The sequence below is a fragment of the Solanum stenotomum genome, chromosome 1, assembly GCF_019186545.1.
Source record: "Solanum stenotomum isolate F172 chromosome 1, ASM1918654v1, whole genome shotgun sequence".
Classification (NCBI taxonomy): Eukaryota; Viridiplantae; Streptophyta; class Magnoliopsida; order Solanales; family Solanaceae; genus Solanum; species Solanum stenotomum.
Genome location: NC_064282.1, coordinates 79,592,115 through 79,614,994, shown reverse-complemented (window position 1 = coordinate 79,614,994; position 22,880 = coordinate 79,592,115). Strand labels below are relative to the sequence as shown.

Genomic DNA, 22,880 nt, shown 5'->3' with positions numbered 1-22,880 from the left:
CCGGGGAGGGTAGAGTATACACAAACTTGACCCCTACCTCAGAGATAGAGAGCTTGTTTTTGATAGACGCTCAACTCAAGGAGAAATCATCCAAAGCAGTCCAAAAGAAGAAGTAACCAAAGCACAAAAAAAATAACAGATAGTAATAGGATAGTAACTACAACACTTCAAGAATGTGTTCAACATGCAACTATTACAACTCATTTCCATCATGTTTGTGGAGGGTATTATTGTAAACATACTTAAAAAGTTACAAATTATGCAATGTATGTTATTTTTAATACACCAAACCAAACACTCCATAAGAAATAATCTCAGCATAACTAATATCAGCACTACTAATGCAAACATTACTGATACACCATATTCAGTACTAGTCTTATACATCCTACCAAACGACCCTTAAAAGTAGCTTGAGAATAAAACAAAAGAAAAGGTGATGGACACACCCAACCAGAATGCAGAAAAACATAAAATTTCACCAAAAGTTTCACCCCAACCTTGAACATCCTGCCATTTGTTGCCTTTGGGCCAGCAAACCAAGAGGTCCTTCGGTATTTCTAAATCATGAATGATCAGGGAAGAGCCGGAGAGTTTGAGATTGTCCAGAAGTGCATTGTGTCTCCAATTGTTGGGATACTTCAGAGCAGCCAGAACCAGTTGTCATTGAATTATCTTTGTGCTCATCTGGAGAGACTTCAAAAACATCAGGCTGTTCAATTACAATGCATGAGGTATCCTCATCTATTGCTTCATCAACTCGCGGATCAGTTAAAGGGAGCTGTCTAGTTTGGGGCTGTCCTGAAGAGCATGACTCTTCCCTATGCTGGAAACTTTGTGCTGCAGAAGAGCTTGGTGTTTCCATTTGTTGATCAGGAACTATACTGGTGGAGCACGAATCCTTCATCACTTGACGAAGATCAAGACGTCTTCTCTTAACAGAAGCATCCTCTATTCTCTGGCCTTGGGCATCATTACATTCTCTAAACAGGTCAGAATTCCGAGAATCAACATCACATTGGACCGCGATGGCTGATTGATCTATCTGTTGAATTTTATTCTCATACACCAGAAGAAGTCCCCATTTTGTTGCAATGTCTGGTTCTATCGATGCCTCTAAGAAGCAATACTCATTTAGCAGCTTCTTCCCTTTCTCACATGCTACAAAAGGTATGTAGCTAAAACAAATGGCGTATTTACTACCGTGAGAGCAAAATGTTTGGCGAGCAACGATCAGACATTTTTTCTGGAGTACATCATGTTCTTGCCTGTTATGTCTTTGCACTAACTTAGCAGTAACCTTAGTGCATCCGAACCTACGACTACTTCCTCGTTGTGATTTACCATCTGAAGGTTTCAGGTTCTGACCAATAACCGATGGTACACGAAAGCATATAACAAATCCTTTGAATTTACTTTCGTACCAACGTGGATCAAGTTGAATGGAGAATCTTTTCGTTTGTTCTTTCCGATAATAAGTGAACCATTTCCATTTTATATCTCCAGGGAAGAAAAGGCTAAATGGCGGCCTTTTCTCACACTACAAGAAAGAAACCGGTATAAGCTCCAACATAAACATAATTGGATAAGCAGAAAAATCACGAGAAAGAGGCGATACCTGAGATGCCACACTAATCACGCGGAGGATAAAAAGCAACATATCAGTCAGTTCACCTTTGTTCTCGATATGCCGCGTGAATGACATTGAATAGAGCTCTGAATATTTGGTAAGGAAATCAGGGATGCTTTTCAAGATTAAAGGATCACATGCATATAACTCCTTTATACATGGCGGAAGTTCGGGCAACGCAAGCTTCTCACAAAATGTTATGTCTAAGTAATGAAAGAGTTGATTGGTGCTCTCATCATTTCTAGTCAAATCCAAGTGAGCCAAGGAAGATAAACCTCCAACATCCTGAAAATGTTCAGCACTACATAGCCTGTTTTTATTTAGTTTTAACACCCTCAATGACGACGATTCACCTGATACAGGGGGGAACAGAAAAGTTGCACCTTGTCTGTATCCAGACCAACGAGAGAACGATAAGAAGTTTAGTTCACCAAGATCTGTAACTGAAGGTGGTATCCGGGAAATTGAAGTACCAGATACTACTAGCTTCTTCAACAGTTTCAAGTCACCAATCTTTTCTGGCAAATAGATTAGTCTTTTGCAGTTGTAGATCAGAAGAGCTCTTAGATTCTTCAGACAACAAAAGCTGTTTGGAATGCTTACCAGATCTTTACAATGACTTAATATTAGTTGTTTGAGCGAACGAAGATTCCCGATTGATGCTGGAAGCTCTACTATCGGAACATATTCTATAACAATGTCCTGTAAACAGTGCATCCCGTCAGGTGGCGGAAATGTAGTTACTTTCGGAAGACAAGAAAGTTTGAGAGTCTCAAGGGATTCCATCTGATCAAAATTTGGAAGCTTCTCAAGGTATTGACAGTTAGTCAGCTCTAACGTCAATAAACGGTGCATCCCCTTGGTTTCTGGCAATTCCCTTAATTTTGGAAGACAAGAAAGTTTGAGACTCTTAAGGGATCCCATCTCAATACAACTTGGAAGCTTCTCGAGGCCCGGACAATCAATTAGCTCCATTGAAGTGAGTTTCATGAGAACTCCAAAAGATGGGCTGACTTCTCTCAAACTGTTACATCCCTCTAGCTTTACTCTCTCTAAATTTGGCATCATATCAAAGCTTGGAACTTCTTCCAAGTTCTCACAGTAGCTGAGGTACAAAGTTTTAAGTTTGTCCAATCCCTATTTAGAATGGAAAAATGTTAGCAAAGATGATAAGACACCTCTACCACTCATAAAGAACGATATACAACAACAACATATCCGGTGTAGTCCCACATATGGGGCCTGGGGAAGGTAAGATGTACAGAGACCTAACCGCTACCTCTATGGGGTAGGGAGGTTGTTTTCCAATAGACCCTCAGCGCTATGAAGAAAAGCTATTGAAGCAGGGTTGAAAGAAAATATGACAGCAAAATAGCAAGATATAAGGAAAATGAAGTAAGAGACTATAAGAGACAGAAAAATAAGAAACTACACGACTACTAAATACTACTAAATAATACTAACCTTATGCTCTAATTTTCAACCTCCAACCCTATCTAGGGGTCGTGTCATAAAGAACAATATACGAATGATAAATTAAACTTAGAAGTGTGGTATCCTATTTTAAATGATGAAAGGTTGTTCTTCTATCATAAGTAGATTGATTAAGAGTGAAAAAGCATGGAATAAGAATGTCAAAGGAAAGCGATAGTAACAATCATACCTTTGAAATTGACCAGAGCTTCTGAATTGTAGTACTTTCAAGTATATCAAGACGAAGAAGCTTTGAAGGTTCAAAACTCTGTGGCAATGAATTTAGAGGGCAACCTTCCCAATCAAGCCACCTTATGCTGCTAGGAAGATGAGTGATCGGATCAATAGAGCAGAAATTTGTTGCTCTGACTTCAAGCACCCTTAATCTTTTCATTTTCCTGAATGTTTCATTTATGTTGTAATATGATATATCCTGTTTTCGTATGTAATCCCTTGGGATCGATAGGCCCTCCACAGCTTCTGTCTCCTTAAAAAAAGGAAACAAAAGAAAAACATTTAAAGAACACTATATCCTGAAATCATTTCCATAGCCTAAAATTTGATTAATACTTGCAAGTAGATTGACATGAGTTTGCAAAAGAAACTACTGACAACAAAGTGAATGAAGGCTTCCATACAGTTCATATGCATGAGACAATGACATATCTTACCAAATTTCCAGTAAACAAATCCTCGATGTCCTCGGGAAGCCATATTCTGCTCCTTCTTGTGTCACCTAGTCTCACGATGTGCCAGGCCATTTCTTGTATCAAATCATGCATCTCGATTGTGTCATATGGTGAGACAAATAAGAGAGACTTTTCAATCAAGACTCTTATTGTAGATCCAATATCACAACTCTCAAGAATTTCCTCTACATAACTCCTCAATTTTCCTCTATAAAAGCATCCGATATCAAGAAATAGTCTCTGATCAGAAGGACTCAGCCCATCAAAACTTATCTTAAGCTTAGCAAGAACATGATCTGGCATATCCTTGAGTCTGTCCACTGTGCATTTCCACTCAATCTTGTCTAGCCCGTAGAGAGACGAACCTAGAATTTTCAGAGCTAAAGGGAGAAAACCGGCATTCTGTACAACTTGATTTAATAGCTCCTCAAAATCTTTATCTGGAATTCTTTGCTTAAAGGCGTGTAGGCTGAATAGCTCTATTGCTTCATCGCGAGTCATCAAGTTGACTGAATACACTTCATCCACCACATGATTATGTAACAAGTGTTTATCTGTTGTTGTAATCAAAATTCTACTGCCGATACCAAACCAGTCACGCCCTCCAACTAACATTTCTAATTGGTCCTTTTGATTTACATCATCAAGAATGATCAAAACTTTCATTGAGCGTAGCCTCTCCTTTATGATTCTCATGCCTTCATACACACTTGCTATAGTTAAACTTACTTTGAGGATTTTCGAGAGGAGAACACCTTGCAGATATTGCAGTCCACGTGTCCTTTGCATTTCCGCAACATTATCAAGAAAACAAACACCTTCAAATTGGCCCGAATATTTGCCAAACACAGCACTTGCAATTGTTGTCTTACCAATGCCGCCCATCCCCCAAATACCAATAAAACGAACATCGCATGTTTCCATCCTTAGTAATGAACTTACTTCCTGCACTCGAGATTCCATCCCCACTAAATCATTTTCAATGGTTGAAATAACTTGACATAATTTACTCAGTATGCCTTCAACAACATGCTGAATGCAAAGAGATTCATGCCTGCACATGAAATTGCAAAAACAACTTGAAATGAGATTTCACAAACAGTGCGCATTATCGTTATATTTTAGCATTTCTAGTCCTTTCAAAATCCTGAGAAAATCATTAATGTGGAAGTTACGTTAATAATTTTAGTATTTTAGTTCTTTTGAGACCATGAGAAATTAGGAAATGACATGGACATAGTGTGTTCAATTGCTTCTCATCTCTCTGTTCACATACTCCCCTTGGTTCCTCTCCCGACGTTTCGTCTCCATTTCCAAAAGGTTTAATGAATGGATTTTTCCTCTTCCCACCACCCATGAAAAGACAGACAACATAGGGCCTCCCACCCTGGTTTCAAATACCATTTTATCCTACCGCACTCACCGCTCCTCAGGCTGCAAATGATTGAATTCACACGTCGAATATTATAGACCTTAGGCCTAACTCAACTACGAAACTAGCTAATGAATTAAGGATCGCCCAAAATCATACAAGGAGACAAAAACTCATACTCCAACGCACAACACAACATATTTTTATTTTGAGTTCTACCCTTTCTCTCTCCTTTAGATTGCATAAGAATAGTATAACTACTTTTAGTATTTTTAACATATGATTTAAGTAATAGTTGTGTTGTTCAAACATATCTTGGAAGCTATTTATTTAGTCAATGATGAACTAAGCCTTAAAATATCTTTCCTAATAACTTATTAAATATGGTTGATTAAGAATATATCTCCAGTATACTCTCTAAACTACATAAATATTTTTCTCGAGTGTGAATTTTCTATGTCGTCATATACCTAATATGAATGATGAATCCCCTCGATACTGAAAATCATAGTCTGCCCTAACTATTGGCAGGAGCGAAGCCAGGATTTTGAGTTCATGAGCTTTGTACTACAATTCTTCTTATTTACTGAGTTCTAAAATAGATTATTTGTACATATACTACATAAATACAGAGTTTGAGCCAACGTTACTGAATGACTATTGGAGTTAAGGTATAACTTATTGACATGAACAAAAAACAAAGATTAGCAGATTTCTGAGATAATCACTCAACTAACAGTTATTATCTCAACTAAATCAAATATTTCTCAAAAAAGAAAGCAACTTTTTGAGATAATAACTATTACCCGTCGTAGCCATTTGGCAAATCATATCCAGCTATTTTGCCTGCTTGACGAAATGCATCCCTCCAGCATAACACCTTCTCAACATCATCTTTCAAATTTTCCTCATGTGTAGCAAATGATTTAGCAAAACTTTCACTTTGTTTAGTTACATGTGATGGATCTACATCATAGAATATAGGTATCACAGTTTGTCCAAAATCTTTTTTACATTCCATGATCTTCCCAAGTTCATCTAAACACCAAGTGGATGATGCATAATTCTTAGAGAATACAACAATAGCAAATCTTGATTCTTCAATAGCTTTAACAAGTTCAGGTGAAATTGATTTTCCTCTTTCCAATCTTTCATCATCTTTGAATGTATGAATTCCTTTTTGTTTTAGAGCATAGTAGAGATGACCAACAAAAGTTTTACGCGTATCTTCACCTCTAAAACTCAAGAAAACATCATTCTTCCAATTTTGAGTACAAGTAGAAGACATTGTATGAAGAAAATAATTGTGTTCAAGTTGTAGTTGAAGGCACTATTTTTATTACTCTTTCTTAAGTCTTTGTTGACTTTGAGTAATAGATAAACAAGTTGGAACTTGAAAGTCTTTGTTTATGTAGGCCTATATGTATTTTTAGTTGTTTTGTCACTTCTTGCTAAATTCTACCAAAGTACCTTGAAACTTCAGTGTTAACATTGTCCATGACAATATTCTTTTTTTTTTTTTAATCAAAATTTTTGTGGCCCAGAGCCTCTTATTATAACCATGACAATATTCATTTAATGCCAGAAAAGAGATATTAAGTGGCTATAGAATTTTTATTTAGTTGCAATATTTATTATCATAAAAATATTTTGCCTAATGCTATTATATTCAGAATTGTTAAATTCTTTAACGACATTTATATAGGCGACTAGTTATGAATACTTATATTTATTATTGCCGCTTAATTCTTTATTTATTATAGTGATTTGAGTGTCATTTTACATGGTCTTTGACTAGATACCCATGTTTTTATAAGAGAGAAAAACATCTTGAAATTTGTAATGTAAAACAAATAATATTTAATAACATCCCATTTAAGTATATATATTAATAAAATAATACCCTCACATCCTCTATTTCAAGGCACACTTTTTTTCAATATACATTTCTATAATTGAATTGAAAACAACTTAACTTTAAAATTATTCTTATATCCTAACTAAAATAATTTATCGCCACACAAATGATTAAAAACATTTTTTATCACAAATTTTAAAACCAAATCAAACGATTTAACATAAATTAAAATAGAGAAAGTATCACAAAGTTATATTATTTTTAATTATAAAAAGGAATCATTTTTTTATGAAAAAGGTGTGCAACATAAATTAGAATAAAAGAAAGTAATATAAAACAAAGGGAAAGTGCAGATTTTTCTTCTAATTTAGATCTGAAACTAAAAGTTAAGGACATTCTCTCACTCCTTTATCTTGCTGAAGTGACCCTAATTATCAACCCCGTCACAGAAAAAATTAAGTTATAGACGGTACACTCTAATTATTTTAGTTTAAAATGTTATTTATTTTTTATTAATGCAATTAAATAAATTACCTATAATTACCTTATTCATGTATAAATATAAAACAAAAAACGTTTCCTTTCCCAACCATTTTGGATTAAGAAGATGTGAACGTGCATTAATCTTTATAAATCACTAAGAAGGGTGCGTTCCGAGGTAGAAAAGGAATGTTACAATTGGGAATTTGAATAAAACGCGAAAGACACCAAATTTGTTAAAGCCTACAGAGAGTCACGAAAATGATGAATTGTATTGGAAGGAAATAAGAAAAGAGTAATGCTAAATGGCCAGAAAATTTGGCAAAAAATTTAAAAAGTTTATGATATTTTTTTTTAATTTTAAAATAAACTGATCTTTTTTTCATTTTTTAATTAAAATATAGTAAAGTTAAAAGGGTAAAAATATTTTAAAAAGTAAAATAATATAGATAAAATATCATTCTGGCCAAATTTTCCGGCCAAAAGGATTTTTCCATAAAAAAATAAAATGAACCACTCATATGTATCCTCCTTCATACTATGGGAGTCGCTCAACTCATTTTGTACCGTTTACCAAATTTGTTGCTACTTTACGTCTTTTTAACAAGTACTCCCCTGTCTCTAATTACTTGTCTACTTCTGAATTGACACACTTATTAAGTAAATAATTATTAACATAGTGAGTTTATCATTTTATCCCTATTAATTATGACGTAGGTGCATTAAAAACTAAAGATTTGCAAGAAATTCTATATTTTTCAAAGTAATTAATTGAGAGTATAATAGATATAAAAAAAATTATCATTTCTTGATTTGTCAAAATGGACAAGTAATTAGGAACAACTAAAAAAAAGTGAACAAGTAATTAGGGACAAAGAAAACACTACATATTTATCTTTTAAGAGATCTGAAAAAATAACATACAAACAATCTTTGTAGAATCTTTTTTTTAAAGTTAAAATTGTAGAAGCCTATGTTTATATCAAAAAAGATATCACTTTTTTCTATTTTAATCTCAACATTAATTATTATTTCTCAAAGAACATGCGAAGTATTTTGAATCTATCTATATATAATAGGAGAGGAAAAAACGCCACATGTCAGTACCACAATTATTCTTGAATTTTTAGTTTTAAAAATGATATACTTAGTTAATTTAAATAATAATAAATTCAATTTTAAAAACAAGCAACAATATAAAACAGTTTTAGAAGAAAAACAGTTTTGAAACATAACGTTTAAATTCAATTTTGAAAACAAATAACAATATAAAACAGCTTTTTAAAAAGTATTTTTGGAACTTAATGTTTAAATTCAGTTTTAAAAATAATAACAATATAAAACAATTTTTTTAAAAAAAAACATTTTGAAACTTAACGTTTAAATAACTTTAAAGCATATTTAAGCAATATAAATAATAGTAATGAAAATATTATTATATAAACAGAAAAATATAAGAAATTATTATATCAAAACTGTCCAATACACATCTATTGCTACACAATTTTTAACGCTATCTAATTATTTATTCTTTTTTAAAAAACATATTTTGTTTTTAAAAAATAAAAAGAAACTTCAACTACAAATAATTATCCCTAAAATTCCTCACCCGCTTGACTTCTTAACTTCCTACCCCAAAAAAAACTCAACCGTATTAATTTAGTAAATTTAAATAGGACAGTCTTTTCTTTAGTTTTTCCAGGGGAAAAACGCATTTCAATAAAGAAAATTCAAGGCAATAATAATGCTTACCATTCATGAAAAGGTAATTTTTTTTTATCATATTTCCTCTCATATTCTTCTGTTTTATGTGGTATACATTATCAATAATTGTACTTTATTTTGGAAGTTCTAGATGTTGAAGATGATTAGTTGATGAAGTTAGGATCAAGCCATTTCTGTGATGAATATATGTAGTTGAAGATGGAGAAACACTTTTAAAACTATATCCAATAACTATGTCAATCATATAATATATTTTTATTGTTTTAATCTTATGTTTTGTTTCAAAATCAAACTGTGTTGAATGTATTTACATATAATTTATGATTCTTTGTTTACTACATATTTCATATTTATAATTTTTTAATCTTATTTTTTTAATTTGCAAATGAATGATGAAACTATGATGGAAATTTTGAATTAAAAGATTAGAAGTATTTAAAGTTGAATATATTATATTTTTAAATTATTAACTTAATTAAAACTAGAAACTCATGATTATGGAATTCTAAATAAACTCTTACTATTTCACAAATATATCTTTTCAGATGTTATAAATATATTTAACTACATTGAATTTACATATAAAGGAAGATAATAATACTATCTCTCTATGTAATACAAATGGAAATTGACCTATATCTGCTCGCAATTTATTTATTTATCCTTACTAACATTTATTAAAAAATAGTTTTTTTTTCCAATTTAACAAACAAATAAAAGAGAATTAAAGAAAAAAACAACGAAAAGAAGATAAAACGAATAAAAGGGACGAAATGTAGGTAAAGGGTAAAATAGAAAGGATAAGGATAAGAATAACAAATTGATCCTCTTTTATTAATTATTGTTAATTACAATTTTTTTTTGTATTGATCTTCTTCATTTATTATTTTTCTCTCAACTCAAACATATATAAATTATAAGAAAAATAATGCATTGTATTTAAGAAAATTCAAGGGTAAAATATAACAACAAACTAATCTTCTTTAAACAAACTAATTCATATTAAATGACTTGAATTATACTTTTGTTCAAATTAACAGAGTAGAGTGATACTAACTCATGTGTTATTTTGATATTGTTTGTAATTGATTGATGACTTGCAATAAAATCTAATAACCTATAGGTGGACTTCTTAGAACAAAGGAGTATCAATCATATTTTAAATGCAATAAAGAAGGAAATTATTTACTAATAAAATGATTTGAGTCAAGTTTTACATTTTCATAAGACTCTCTAAATAAAATTATAGTTGTGATATTAAATAGATACCCATTCGAGTACTTCTTTTGATAAAGTAGAGTTAATGGGTAGTATTATAAAAAAAATAACTATAAATTGTAAAACATATACTTTATTAGATTAGTTTGTATTATATGTAAAGTGAGATTAATTTGTATTATATTAACTTATGTTGTACTTAAGTGGATTTTATCATAATTGAATATTACATTTAAAAAGTTCTATGCATATTTTCATCTATTATATACACTATTATTTTATGCATATTAAAAAAATGCTAAAATTATTATTAACAAATTCAAATTATGAAAGAATTTAATTTATAGAATGAAAGAGCATAAATAAATAATAAATAAAATTTTAAAACAAAGAAAAATGTTGAAGAGCAACATGTGAAGCAACTAAAAAAACTCTAAAAACAAGCAAAAATTTTACCGACATGAAATCTATTGTCATTAATGGGATCAAACTATGATATACATATTTATATATAAAAGTTGATTTACGTGTTAATAGTTGATACACTAATTTAAATGATTTTTTTCATGTATACAAGTGTATTCTATATATTCAAGCATAAATATAACATTATTATTTTTTTAATATTATCCGCACGTCACGCGGGCACGTATACTAGTGATTGATAGTTGAAACAAACAATGAAGAGGCACCAAGTATTTTGATAAAGCCAAAAAAAGTTATTGAGAAAAATAATTATGTATTTTGAGTCTGGTGTTAAGACTTTTACGGATCTAATTCGATCAGATGTATGCTTTCTCATCTGTTCCCAATCCCATGCTTTCCATAAAACGTAGTAAATAGCAAACAATGCATCTGTAAATAAAGGTTTGAAACATGACGAAGCGGCTGAGATAATTTTCCAGCAGTCTGGGTTGATATAAGCAAGAGAATAACACACACATCACATATTTGTTCCGGATTGGCAAAGTTCCGACTAAACTTTAAAATCCATATCAACACTAGTAGATAGGTTATGATCAAAGGAACAGCAAACATGATAAATAACGAACCCAAGAGAGATATCGAGCACATTAAGGATCTCAACAAATAAATGCCTCAAAACCGAGATATTCTAATGCCAAAAACACCTTATCTACTATTTTCACAAACCCAAAGAAAAAGAGATAACAGCCATAGGGGGAGATATGCTCCCTAACAATAAAATACAGCAAAGCTCACAGACCTGACTTACGCAATTCTTCTGCTCCATGTGCAAAGTGGCACTTCTCTCCAAAAGTGCACGAACTCTTGGTGAAGTTCTCACAAATTTTTGTTTTATAGTTACTTGTTACGGATGAGCTGGTGTTCTTCATCGGGGGTCCTGCTGATGTTGTAACACTCTGAATAAGCTCACGAACCATTCGACTGGCTTGTTCAATCTGATCAATGGTACCTTCAAGTTCTATGTTCCTCAAGTTAGGATCTGACTCATGATCCCTAATGGAGAATTTGGCTCCGGTCATACGACAGATTTGCTTTGAGTTGACGCCACCTTTCCCAATAATACGTCCAGCAAGAGAGGCATCTACACTAATCTTAGCAGTCGCAGAGGACCCAAAGCTGGCAGCTGCTCCAAGGCCAGCAGGATTGGTCTCTGGTCGACTACCATACCTTCCATGCATCTGGAACATACCATGGGAGTCCTCATGCAATGGAGCTGCTGGCCTGCCAAGCTCCCAATCCCCGTGTGCAAAACGACATTTGTCACCAAATTTGCAACCTTCAGCAGTGTTGAATTTGGTGCATAGACGAGTCTTAACAGCTGGAGAAGATGATCCATCAGGGAAAGATGGTGGAGCTATTGAATTCCTAGAAGCTGCTGGAAGCGCTGGGTTGCTACCAAGCATCTGAGTCACAGCTTTAAGGCCTCCAGGCACATAATGCAAGAAGTGGCATCCTTCACCAAATGGACATCCCGAAAAACTGCAGAAGAATTAAATCAACACATTAAACAACTATAAATTTGGAAAAAAACAAAGTTGCATCATGAACCATTAGGATCGAACTTATCAGCAGAAGATCAATAACAGCAAAAGCCTAAATCAATAACAGATCTGTTTGTTAAATTCCTGATTAATGCATCAAATAAAAACATTCCAAACAAACCCATTTGTTGTCATGAAAAAACATGGTCATCCAACTAAATGCCCAAAATCCAAGCTCTGGAACATTATAAACCAGAAAGAACAGCACATATCGAGATCAGCCAAACCTCAATAGGTCACCTACTATAAGGGTAACTGCACATTACTACTCAAATTATGAGTCCTAGAATGCTTTTGCGAGTCATATTTGAGATTGCCCAACCCTTGCTTATCAATTGGATAAGAAAGTTGATAGGAATCAACAGAATAATATCACATGAACCAAAGGTGATCAAACAGCTTTTTAATTAGATAAGCACCAAATATTCACGCATACTTCTTGAAATCCACTCATTGTGTATTCACTACTGCAAGCTTTTGACAAGAAACACAAAACAATAAAATTAAGTGAACAATTATCTTCTAGCAATTTTCCTAGCTAAGTCTCTGAAAGATGGTTTCCCAAGACATCGTTGAGCATCAAACATAAGTTCATTTCTTATGACATCATTTAAGGATCAGCAATATTTAGCAATTTAGCCTGTTTGGGCGGAACAAATCTACTAATGCTTTGATTCCAGTTAGTAAGACTGTAAAGAGGGATCTTGAACTAACAAATAGACACTAGAAACTGAAAACGACAAATATTTACAGCATAAAGTATTTAAAAGGGACAATTCTCAGATCAAAATGCTTGAAAAGCTTGACTATATCTAATATAAATCACCACAACCCAAACCAAAAAAAAGCGGGAAAAAAAAAAGAAATTTCCTGTTGGGAACTTTTACTCAAATGGAATGGATATGGATTTTCTCTTTTCATAAAACTAACTTTACAGTGGAACCATCAACATCCACAGGCAGCAAGAAATCAGAAAAATAACCATCTTGGTATAAATTAAGTGGATCTAGGTTAGTCCCATGCGGACGGAAAGAGAACACCATGCAACAATAGGCATTGAAGTTTAGTCATTGACAACTCATCTCCTTGAAAAGTCATCTGTTCATATCACCTCAAACAAAAGAAGAGACTCAAGATCCAACATCCAAAATTTATTCCTCGAGACAAATCTCTACCCATGAACCAAAAGCAGGAGCGATCCACTGACACCTTTATAGCAAAATGCCAATCATCACGTCTATGGTCATTTTCCACCAACAGGCAATAACAGGGTCACATTTTTTCACATAGTATCTATGAATGTATCCCTCATTCCAAGTCCCTGTGAATGCACCATCATCCGAAGTTTCTAGTAATGCATTCTCATTCCAAATCTCTAGTAAATGTAGTACTGCGTGAAATAACTAAACAGAATTCATCATCCATTATGATAGTTTCTGAGTGTAGCAAGACAGATGTAATCTCCAGAGCATCAATGTAATAGAACATCAAAACAGATGAACACTGTTTCTGTAACCATAAGCTGGAACACTATCCCCAAAAAACTTAACAATCAATCTTGCACTTCTCTCCACAAATCTACATCTCCATATCCGAGATCAACACATATTATACTGATTATTCGTCCAACTATGTAAAGACTTCCAACTTGAAAAGGGAGATTTATAAGTTTTAACACCTTCAATACAATCTAATTAGGAGTGGTTTGGTCCAAACACAAAGTATGCAGGGATTGCATAGGATCAATTAGGCAGGAATTAGTTATGCAGGGATTACAATGCAAGGATTAGTTCTTAATGAATGTTTGGTTTGCTGGATTAAAAATTAGTATATTGTATAATTTAATGTATGTGTTTTCATTTTTTATATATAGAAAGAGTTTGTTTAATTTTTAAGTGTGATGTGACAAAGGGTATTCATATCATTTTGTCAATTCAATCCATTTATTACTGATACACATTTTTATTTCACATTCTATCCTGCATAAAATAATACAAAGATTTCCTTACAACTTACGCGGGTATCATTTAGAAACAGCAAAAAGGACCAAACATAACAACTATGCTGGATTTTATACAAGGTAACCAAACAATGTGATGTGCTCAGCTAGTTTTAAGATCCAAGGATTCCTCATCCATCAGTCTTAACAATGTAATTCTCTCATACATATCACCAAACACATCCTTTTATAATGAATAACAACAAAACCACAGTTCGTACTAGTTCCAACGTTCATAATGTACTCAATAATAACAGAAGAAAATAAATTTAGTGTAACAGGCACAGCCTATCAATTCCACTCAATTTTTGTTTTAAATAACTGAATCACAGGGAAATTGAAATGAATTGAACGGTGCAAACCACAGTTGAAGGGGAAATTCCTCAAATAAGAACACAATATTTGCAATTATTTTCTTTTTTTGAAAATCGTGAAGTTGTATTGCTCAGCATTAAGGACATGCTAAAAACTTTCAAAAATTTGCTAAAAGAACCTAGATTACTTGGAAAGAGCCCAAGGAATCTACTAATGTTTTGCTTACAAGATTATTTAAACCAAAAGTAAAAGGTTGCAATATATCTGTCTTTGACTTTCTGAATGTCGTTAATTGTCTTTGATCTGGTCCGATTTTTCGCTTTTTCGATATTTATTCCCAGCCCTTACGTTTATCTGATTCACAACTTTGATGGGAAAGAGGCTGTTTTTCCTAGGCACTGCTTCAAAAACAATCAGAATGACCCAGATAAAGGTAATCTATTCTGCCTTTGCCTCAGAAAAGACCATTGTATCATCTGCATAGAGCAACTGGCAGACTTCCATCTTTTCTCATGTCCTGTTACAGACTTTAAAGCCCTTAATCTAGGCTATTGCTAATGGCTCTCCTCATCATACTATTAGGCCCTCCATGGCTATGATGAAAGGGAAAGGCGATGAGAGATCACCCTGGCTAAGTCCCCTTTCTGAAGCAAAAAGGCAGAGGTTCTCCATTGACAAGTATGGAGAACCAAACAGCTTTAATACAAAAACCATCCATCTTAGCCACATGCATCAAACCCCATCTGTCTAAGAATACCAAGCAAGAAGTCCCAATTTACATGGCCATATGCCTTCGTTATATCCAATTTACAGTTTTGCACATGATGCTTGGGTCATCCCCTTTCAATCTAGTGTTCACACACTCACTAGCAATGGGTTCTACATCCATTATTTGTCTCCCTTTGATGAATGTCACTTTATATTTGATCATCAGTCTCTCAGTCAGCGTTTTGGCTTTGATTTTATACATCCCATTAACCAAATTGATTGGTCTGTAATCTCTAAGCTCCATTGCACCAGTCTTCTAGGGAATGAGGGCCACATAACTGGCATTAAAGCTTTTTCCAAAGACTTGGTGGGAATGAAAGAGGTGGATAGTGTTCATTAGCCATTACATCCTCCCTCAGAAACTCCCAGTAGGATTGACAAACACATAGGAAAGCCATCAAGCCCAGAAGCCTTATCACCTGCACACAATCTAACAGAATTTAGGACTTCCTCTTCCTCAAATTCCCTTTGCATTTTGTCTTGTTCCTCCCCACAAAAAACTGGGGCATCCTGCACAATAAAATCAGGTATCCAGCTTTTTGATTCCTTATACAATTTGAGATTGAAGTCTTGAATGTGTGATTTCATATCTTCAGGTTCAGGGTCAGTGATAGTGCTGCATTCTACCTGTAAGACATCAATGGCATTGAATCTTTTATGTGTTGTAGCCATTCTGTGGAAGTATTTAGTGTTCTTATCCACACTTCAACCACTCTCCATGTTATCTGACTTATCTCTTCATTCTTTAACTGTTTCTTGAAGTTCAATTGCCAAGTGAACTTTCTGCAGCATTTCATCCATGGTTAAGCTCTCAGATCTTGTATGGACTCTAATGCAGACAATGTATTTAGAATCTCCTTCTGTTTCCAATTGCCCTTGTTATCCTTGTTTCACACCTTCAGCTCCTCCATAAGCATTTTCAATTTGAAGCAAGTATGAAGGCATCCTCTCACATCGTTGCGAGTAGGAAAATCTCATCACCTAAGGGAGGCTCCCTACCTTATGAATAGGTGTCTGATACAAAGCCCATTTCTAAGAAGCACCCAAATGTCTTAATACACAAGCAACCAACTAGAAGGAAATCTTTCTACCTTTTGAAAGATACACCCATCAATTCCTTTACAGTGTCTAAAGGGGATCACTTCACAAGTATCATGATATTCGAAAAATAACGAAGTACAGGAAAACATGGCAAGGATTCTCTACCAATTTCCACTAAATGATTGAAATGCTACCTTAGACTGATTTCAATACAAAGAAAATTGTATGCAAGCTTCTCTTCAGCGCATGATATACATTTTTAACACCGTCTTTCGGTACCACTAACCCCGCAAACCACAAAAAAGGGATCTAGAGTCAACTTAAACTTTTATGTTAACTTACAGTACATCATGCCACTTCTTTCCATTTGATTTTTGGTCTAAATAACCAAATGGAAAGGAAACTAAGGTGGAGAAGTAGTCGTACAAACTTCAATTGAAAGGAAATTCTCCAACCAACAGTAATATCTGCAATTCTAAGAATAGATAGAAAAGATTTTTCACAGATATTAATCATGCATGTTTAATGCACCAAAAAGGAGAAAGAAGACAGAAATGTCATACAATCCGATAATTTATTCTTAGATCACTACCTTTTTTTTGGGAAACTCTGTTCAGATCACTACAATTGACTCTGCGCAATTGTCAAATTATCTCCAAGATCATCATGTTTCAGTTAAAACAGACTTGGAGAAAACACACTCCGCAGCAAGATTCAAAATTGCACCAACTGATTTTCTATTCCCCATCAGTTCAATGCAAGATTCAAAATTGCACTATCAATTTTTCTATTCCCAACAGTTCAACAAAAACAGATATAAATCTTATTGCCATGAAGCAACCAAACATCTCATACACAATCAGCCAACTACAAGAAACTGATGTTCTTTCTATCTTTTGAAAGATACCAAACCATGCACTTAACCTATACGGACAATTTCAAGTTTGAATGTCCTGCCCCTTCAAAAATTACCCATGAGTATAACAATCATCTAACTTAGAAGAATTTGGTAACATTTTCCTTTTCAAAAAAATATGCATCAAGTGATTAAGGGTAATTTTTTGCACACAGCATAATTCACCAAAACAGCCACAGAAGAAATATATCAAAACATGGTACCTGGTTCATGTCAAGCATGCACTCTTCAATAGACCCAAAATAAGGCACCAGTAAATTCTTCTCACAAATTTGGTGCCTGTAGACAGAGAAAAAGCCAAAGCTTATTACTTCTGTCTCAATGTAGTCACTGATAAACTAGGGGTATTTCAGCAGCTTTTAGACCACCCTCTAAAACACAAGTAAATCCAACTATTATATACACTTCCATCTATGCTTTAACCAGCTCCATAGCAAAAGCAGAATCTTAAATTGTTCATCAAAGTTCTCGTGACAAGTTACCAGCTAATCTAACCAGTATCCTACTTAATCTTTCCACCCTAAACACCTTGTCAGATTTCTTGCATCTTCAAACAAAAACTTTAAGCTCATAAAACTGCTGCGAACTTGCAATCATGGCATATGCAATGTGACTAAACTGCTGCAAACTTGCAAACATGGCATATATGCAATATAACGCAACTGCTGCAAACTTGCAATCATGGCATATATGCAATATAACTCAAGTATGGATAACTTCATAAAAGCCCACCTAGTTTAGGATTTTTTCTCATCTTTTGATAGAGAAGAGAGCACCAAAAATTTTACCAGAGAGATTATAACCTTTATAATATATAAAATGAATAACCAGCATGATTATATCAATGGCGCTCTTCTAAAAATTAAAATAGAAAAACTTCAGCCCATGCTACCATAAAAAGGACATATGATTCCCTTTTGCAGCTTCTTTAGACTTCTTTTTTATTAATAAAAAAACCCATGTGGCCGCATTTCTTTTTTAAAAAAAACAGCCATATGCGATCCAATGTGAACATAGCCTCCAACCAAAAATGCACCTGTGAGGTTTTGACCAGTAAAATCCTTGGTAACTATTTTGAACTCACACTCCCGCTACATTCTCAACCATATAAAATATGTCTGACCTCACAATCATCTTGCACAATTAACTTTGATGCCTCTTAACAGAAACCATAGAACGGTCAAAAGCCATAGAGCAACATCTTAATCCTAATATTCAAACTTCCACGTAAATTCTTCTAGTAAGTAGACTCATCAAGAAGAACTGAACATATGAACCAATGTTTGTAGTTCTGCTATCTTATATTGGCGTAATTCTTGACCTAGATGTTAATATGCATACAGTAATCTCGCTTCTCTTTTTGAAACTGGAACATAGTGGTCGAGGTAGCGAAAACTGCTCCCTTCGCCATGTAGGGTAATCTTGTGATCTTCCCATGCAAACTTTAAGAGTTGGGGTAGGGCGGAGGAAGTAGTATACTATTCTATTTTTATGTTGTTATATTTGGATGATTGAATAATCTGTACTATTTTATGTTTTGTCACTTAGACATTATTATAATATATGTTGGCCACCTTCAACAAGGAACAAAGTAAGGAATATTTTGTTCCTTTCCATCTCAAAAATAACTGATGAATTAAGAAATAACATCCTCGTGTCAGTTGATGCATAGACCAAAAACTTAACGATGCCAAATATCACCAGCAATGATACAATTATCAAAAAAAATCACCAGCAGTGTTACATCACGCCTAGTCTTGTAGAAAAAATAGGTACCTAAAAGAATCAACTTAACCAATGAATTTATTCCTTTCAAACCAACGGGTAGGGATCACATTACTTTGGATTAAACATGTTGATATCAAAAAGAAAAACAAGTAACAGTAAAACCAAAGTCATGTTTTTTCCTTTGAAGTTATAACCCCATCCATTCATAGAACTCTTTGAAGAAGTAGTTCTCTTAACTAGTTAGCCAGAAACGTCCCAAGAAACAAGATCATCAAACCAAGATCTAGTATGCCAAGAGCAAAAGGTTTAGAATGAACACATTAATGTAAAGAAGTTCGGAGGCAGCTAGTGAAGTCGACCGAGAAGGATGATCATTTCTGAGAAGGTTCAAGATTTTGTCATCTTGAACATGCTTGAGACACTTTTAATCAAACATGAAAGCTACATCAGACATTTTGACATTCTACAGGATAAAGTAAACACTAGACCTCTTAAAACTTTGGTGATTCTGGGAAGACTTATAAAACACTATTTCTCAGTTTTTAAAAAAGTGAAAAGCACCACACGGCACACGCAACAAGGTTCATGGGGCTTGAAGCAAAAAGGGGGGAGTAAAGCACACGCTTCTTTACCATGAAGCACATGATTAACCAAAAAAAAAAGTACCACACAAACATGAATTAAGTTCTAGAATAACTAAATTCAGTTAAAATAATTAATTTCAACATCTTACATACAATGACGTAGATATTAATCCAACTCCTCAAAATATCCAAAGAAAAGATTGTTTCTCATAGGAATCACTTTGCGCCTCATTGATTGAACTTTGAAGTGGGCACACTACTTCGCCCATGAATTGTAGGCCCCTCGATTTAAGCAACAAAGAGATGGCTTTTTAATTAAACGATATTTCTAAATATAAGTGTGTTAAAACATGTTTGCTCACAAGATGAGTGATTCTTGAGAGGCGGTAAAAGTGGCTCGTAATTTACTTGAATGATCACAAAACACAAGTTTTGTGTCCAACATGAAAGAATCTCTAAAGTAGTGAAGAATGAACCTAATTATTAGATTCTCATAATTCATACTTAGTGGCATGTACATTTATCCACCTTGTTTATCTTTATTGTGCTTCAACCAAGGTGCATTGAAGGCTTTAAGATACTAGACTGAGATCCAAAGACCCAAAGAGAAAGCATGTCATGAAACAGAAGGCATGTCAAACACAGAAGCAGTGAATTACTTGTGTAACTTTAATGAATACAAGAACGATAGTGATTGCGGCTCACCAATTCATCAATATTCCACTTCGTCTAAATATTTCACCGAAGTTACTCGCAAAATTTATATAGCAACATTAGCACTGCATTTGCTTGTCAACGTGATCGAGTGTAGCACAATCATTATACTGGTTTATGTAAAGGCGGATGAGATAGAAGTTTTACCCCGCTAATCAGTTTTTTCATTACATAACCTGCGCAAGTTTTTAATTCAACATTTCTCAAAATCATCCCATTTCATTTCAACAGCTGTTTTCAACTTAACAACTATTATCCCTGTAACACAACTTTAGATGGCCAAAACATTAGTCCAAATGGATTTGAATAATTGGAATAACTACAAAAATACTCTTGATTAGAATTTGAGAAGTTAGAAATAAATAATAAACTACACTTCAAGTACTTATATTTTAGAGGAGTTAAGATTAGAACCTGAAAAATTTAGTGCACGGCTTCGATTTGCTTCCTATACCAGTTGGAATTGACTCCAGTTCTGTTGCATAACATTAATCAATTGTTTTACAGATAAATTTGTGTTATTAACCTTCTATTTGAAAGATATCTACAAGTCATTTTTCACTAGTTTACATTATCGCCAAGTTCTACTTTTTGTAATCAATATAAAACCATGGAGTTAATAAACAATGATGAAAAGCATTACAAATTCAACTAACTCCTTAAGTTTCTCCAGTAAACCTTAGAAGTATAGTATGACCAGATTTTATCTTTCTCCAGAAACAAGAACCTCCACTTGTTAACAAGTTTTCAACCCTTCAAACTCGCAGGGAAAAAATGAAATGAACTCTTCAAACTTTAATTCAATTAAAGGTGAACACAGAACATATTTCACGGCAATTTACCAACACAAACTTGGTCACAAGAGAATTCGAAGTCAAATACAGTGCCATCTAACAGACCATGTTTTATAAGCAACTTCCACAATGTAGTGGTACTCCATCAAGAGTTACTGAGAGACGGAACCAAATACTAATTCCTAACTTCTGGGAAGGTTAAAATACAATAGGGCAAGAAGGAATTAAGTTCTCCTTCTTGCTTACATATAAACAAAATTTTGTCAGCTCAATCATGATAACATATTTTACTACATGCGATTCAAATTTGACTTTGCAAGTTCTCCTAAATACCATACTTTATAAGAAACTCACTCAGATTTAGAACTTCCAAAATCTAAATTCATTTAACTATTCAAACTTATCACTTTGATGTGGCATTTCTCTCTATCAAACTATATTAACAAGTTACAACCACTACTTAGATATTTTCATCCACCACATCTGACAACAAAATATATAAGCCGAAATGAGCCCTATTAATACACATGACAGCAATGAAAAGGCAAAGGAAAAACCACCAAAAATCATAACCAAGTGAAAAACCACTAGAAAGCAATAAAAACAACAAAGAGTGATATGTATTACCATCAAATTCAAAAAAAAAAAAGGGGAGAAGAAGAATTAGCAAAACCTAGATTTGACAGCAGATATAGATAAACAAATAACTAAACGAATAAGAAGCAACTAAAACAAAAACTAGAAAATGAGTATGAAATGTAGAGAACAGTATAGCAAAAACAGTTACCTTGCTTAGATTTCTTGAATCCACCATTGCCATTCATAGGTCCATGTGGCCTTCCTCGTTTTCGACCACCATCGAACTCCATTGAAGCAACAGAAGAACTCGAATTTGCAGAAGAAGAATGGAAATCGAAACCCTAAAATCTCTGAGAAGACGAAGGGCTAATCGAGAGAGATGTGAGTGTGTGCGTATCTGGAAAAAGAAGTAATTTAGTTGATTTTTTCTTTTATTTTGTTGATATATATATATACTCTATTAACTTTCCAGAAAAACAGAAGAAAATCACGTGCACCTTATTTATCCAAATTTGAGTTTGAATTTAAGGATAATTTAACATTGTTTAGTCCCTCAATTATAATAAATTTTAATTTTGTTCTTATAATATTAAATATTAAATATATTTATTTTTTAATTAATTTAAATATATAATTATAGGCCCTTATGAAAAAAAAAAGTTTTAGAGTTTGTTTGGATTGATTTATTTTAAGTACTTTTAAGTTAAAATAGTTTTATAATATTTGTTAAGAATAAAAAATATTTTTAAGTTACACTCAATCAAAAAATGATGACGGGAGGGAGTTGCTCAGATGGTAAGCACCCTTCACTTTCAACCCAAAGGTTGCGAGTTTGAGTCACCAAGGAGCAAAAAGGGGCGGGAGCTTCTAGAGAGGGTAAAAAAAAAATGACACATTTCTAACAAAAATAGAACACGTCGAAATTTTGAAAAATCAATATTTGTTCTGGTATTCTTCATCATCTTCTTGT

The 22,880-nt window shown here is 33.5% G+C and overlaps 2 protein-coding genes across 2 annotated transcripts; both read right to left on the bottom strand.

Moving 5' to 3' along the window:
* Positions 1 to 329: 329 nt before the first annotated feature.
* Positions 330 to 6,553, bottom strand: LOC125841277 (TMV resistance protein N-like). The gene is made up of 5 exons (XM_049520378.1): positions 5,971 to 6,553; positions 3,775 to 4,846; positions 3,294 to 3,590; positions 1,619 to 2,767; positions 330 to 1,540 (listed from the first exon to the last, which is right to left on the bottom strand). Exons 1-5 carry the CDS (start codon positions 6,450 to 6,452, stop codon positions 566 to 568), a joined length of 3,975 nt encoding a protein of 1,324 aa, XP_049376335.1. The 5' UTR covers positions 6,453 to 6,553; the 3' UTR covers positions 330 to 565.
* Positions 6,554 to 11,423: 4,870 nt separating this feature from the next.
* Positions 11,424 to 22,347, bottom strand: LOC125841401 (zinc finger CCCH domain-containing protein 14-like). Its single transcript, XM_049520526.1, has 3 exons — positions 22,119 to 22,347; positions 20,952 to 21,012; positions 11,424 to 12,410 (listed from the first exon to the last, which is right to left on the bottom strand). The coding sequence occupies exons 1-3, from the start codon at positions 22,198 to 22,200 to the stop codon at positions 11,663 to 11,665; spliced, it is 891 nt and encodes a 296-aa protein (XP_049376483.1). The 5' UTR covers positions 22,201 to 22,347; the 3' UTR covers positions 11,424 to 11,662.
* Between the last annotated feature and the right edge of the window lie 533 nt (positions 22,348 to 22,880).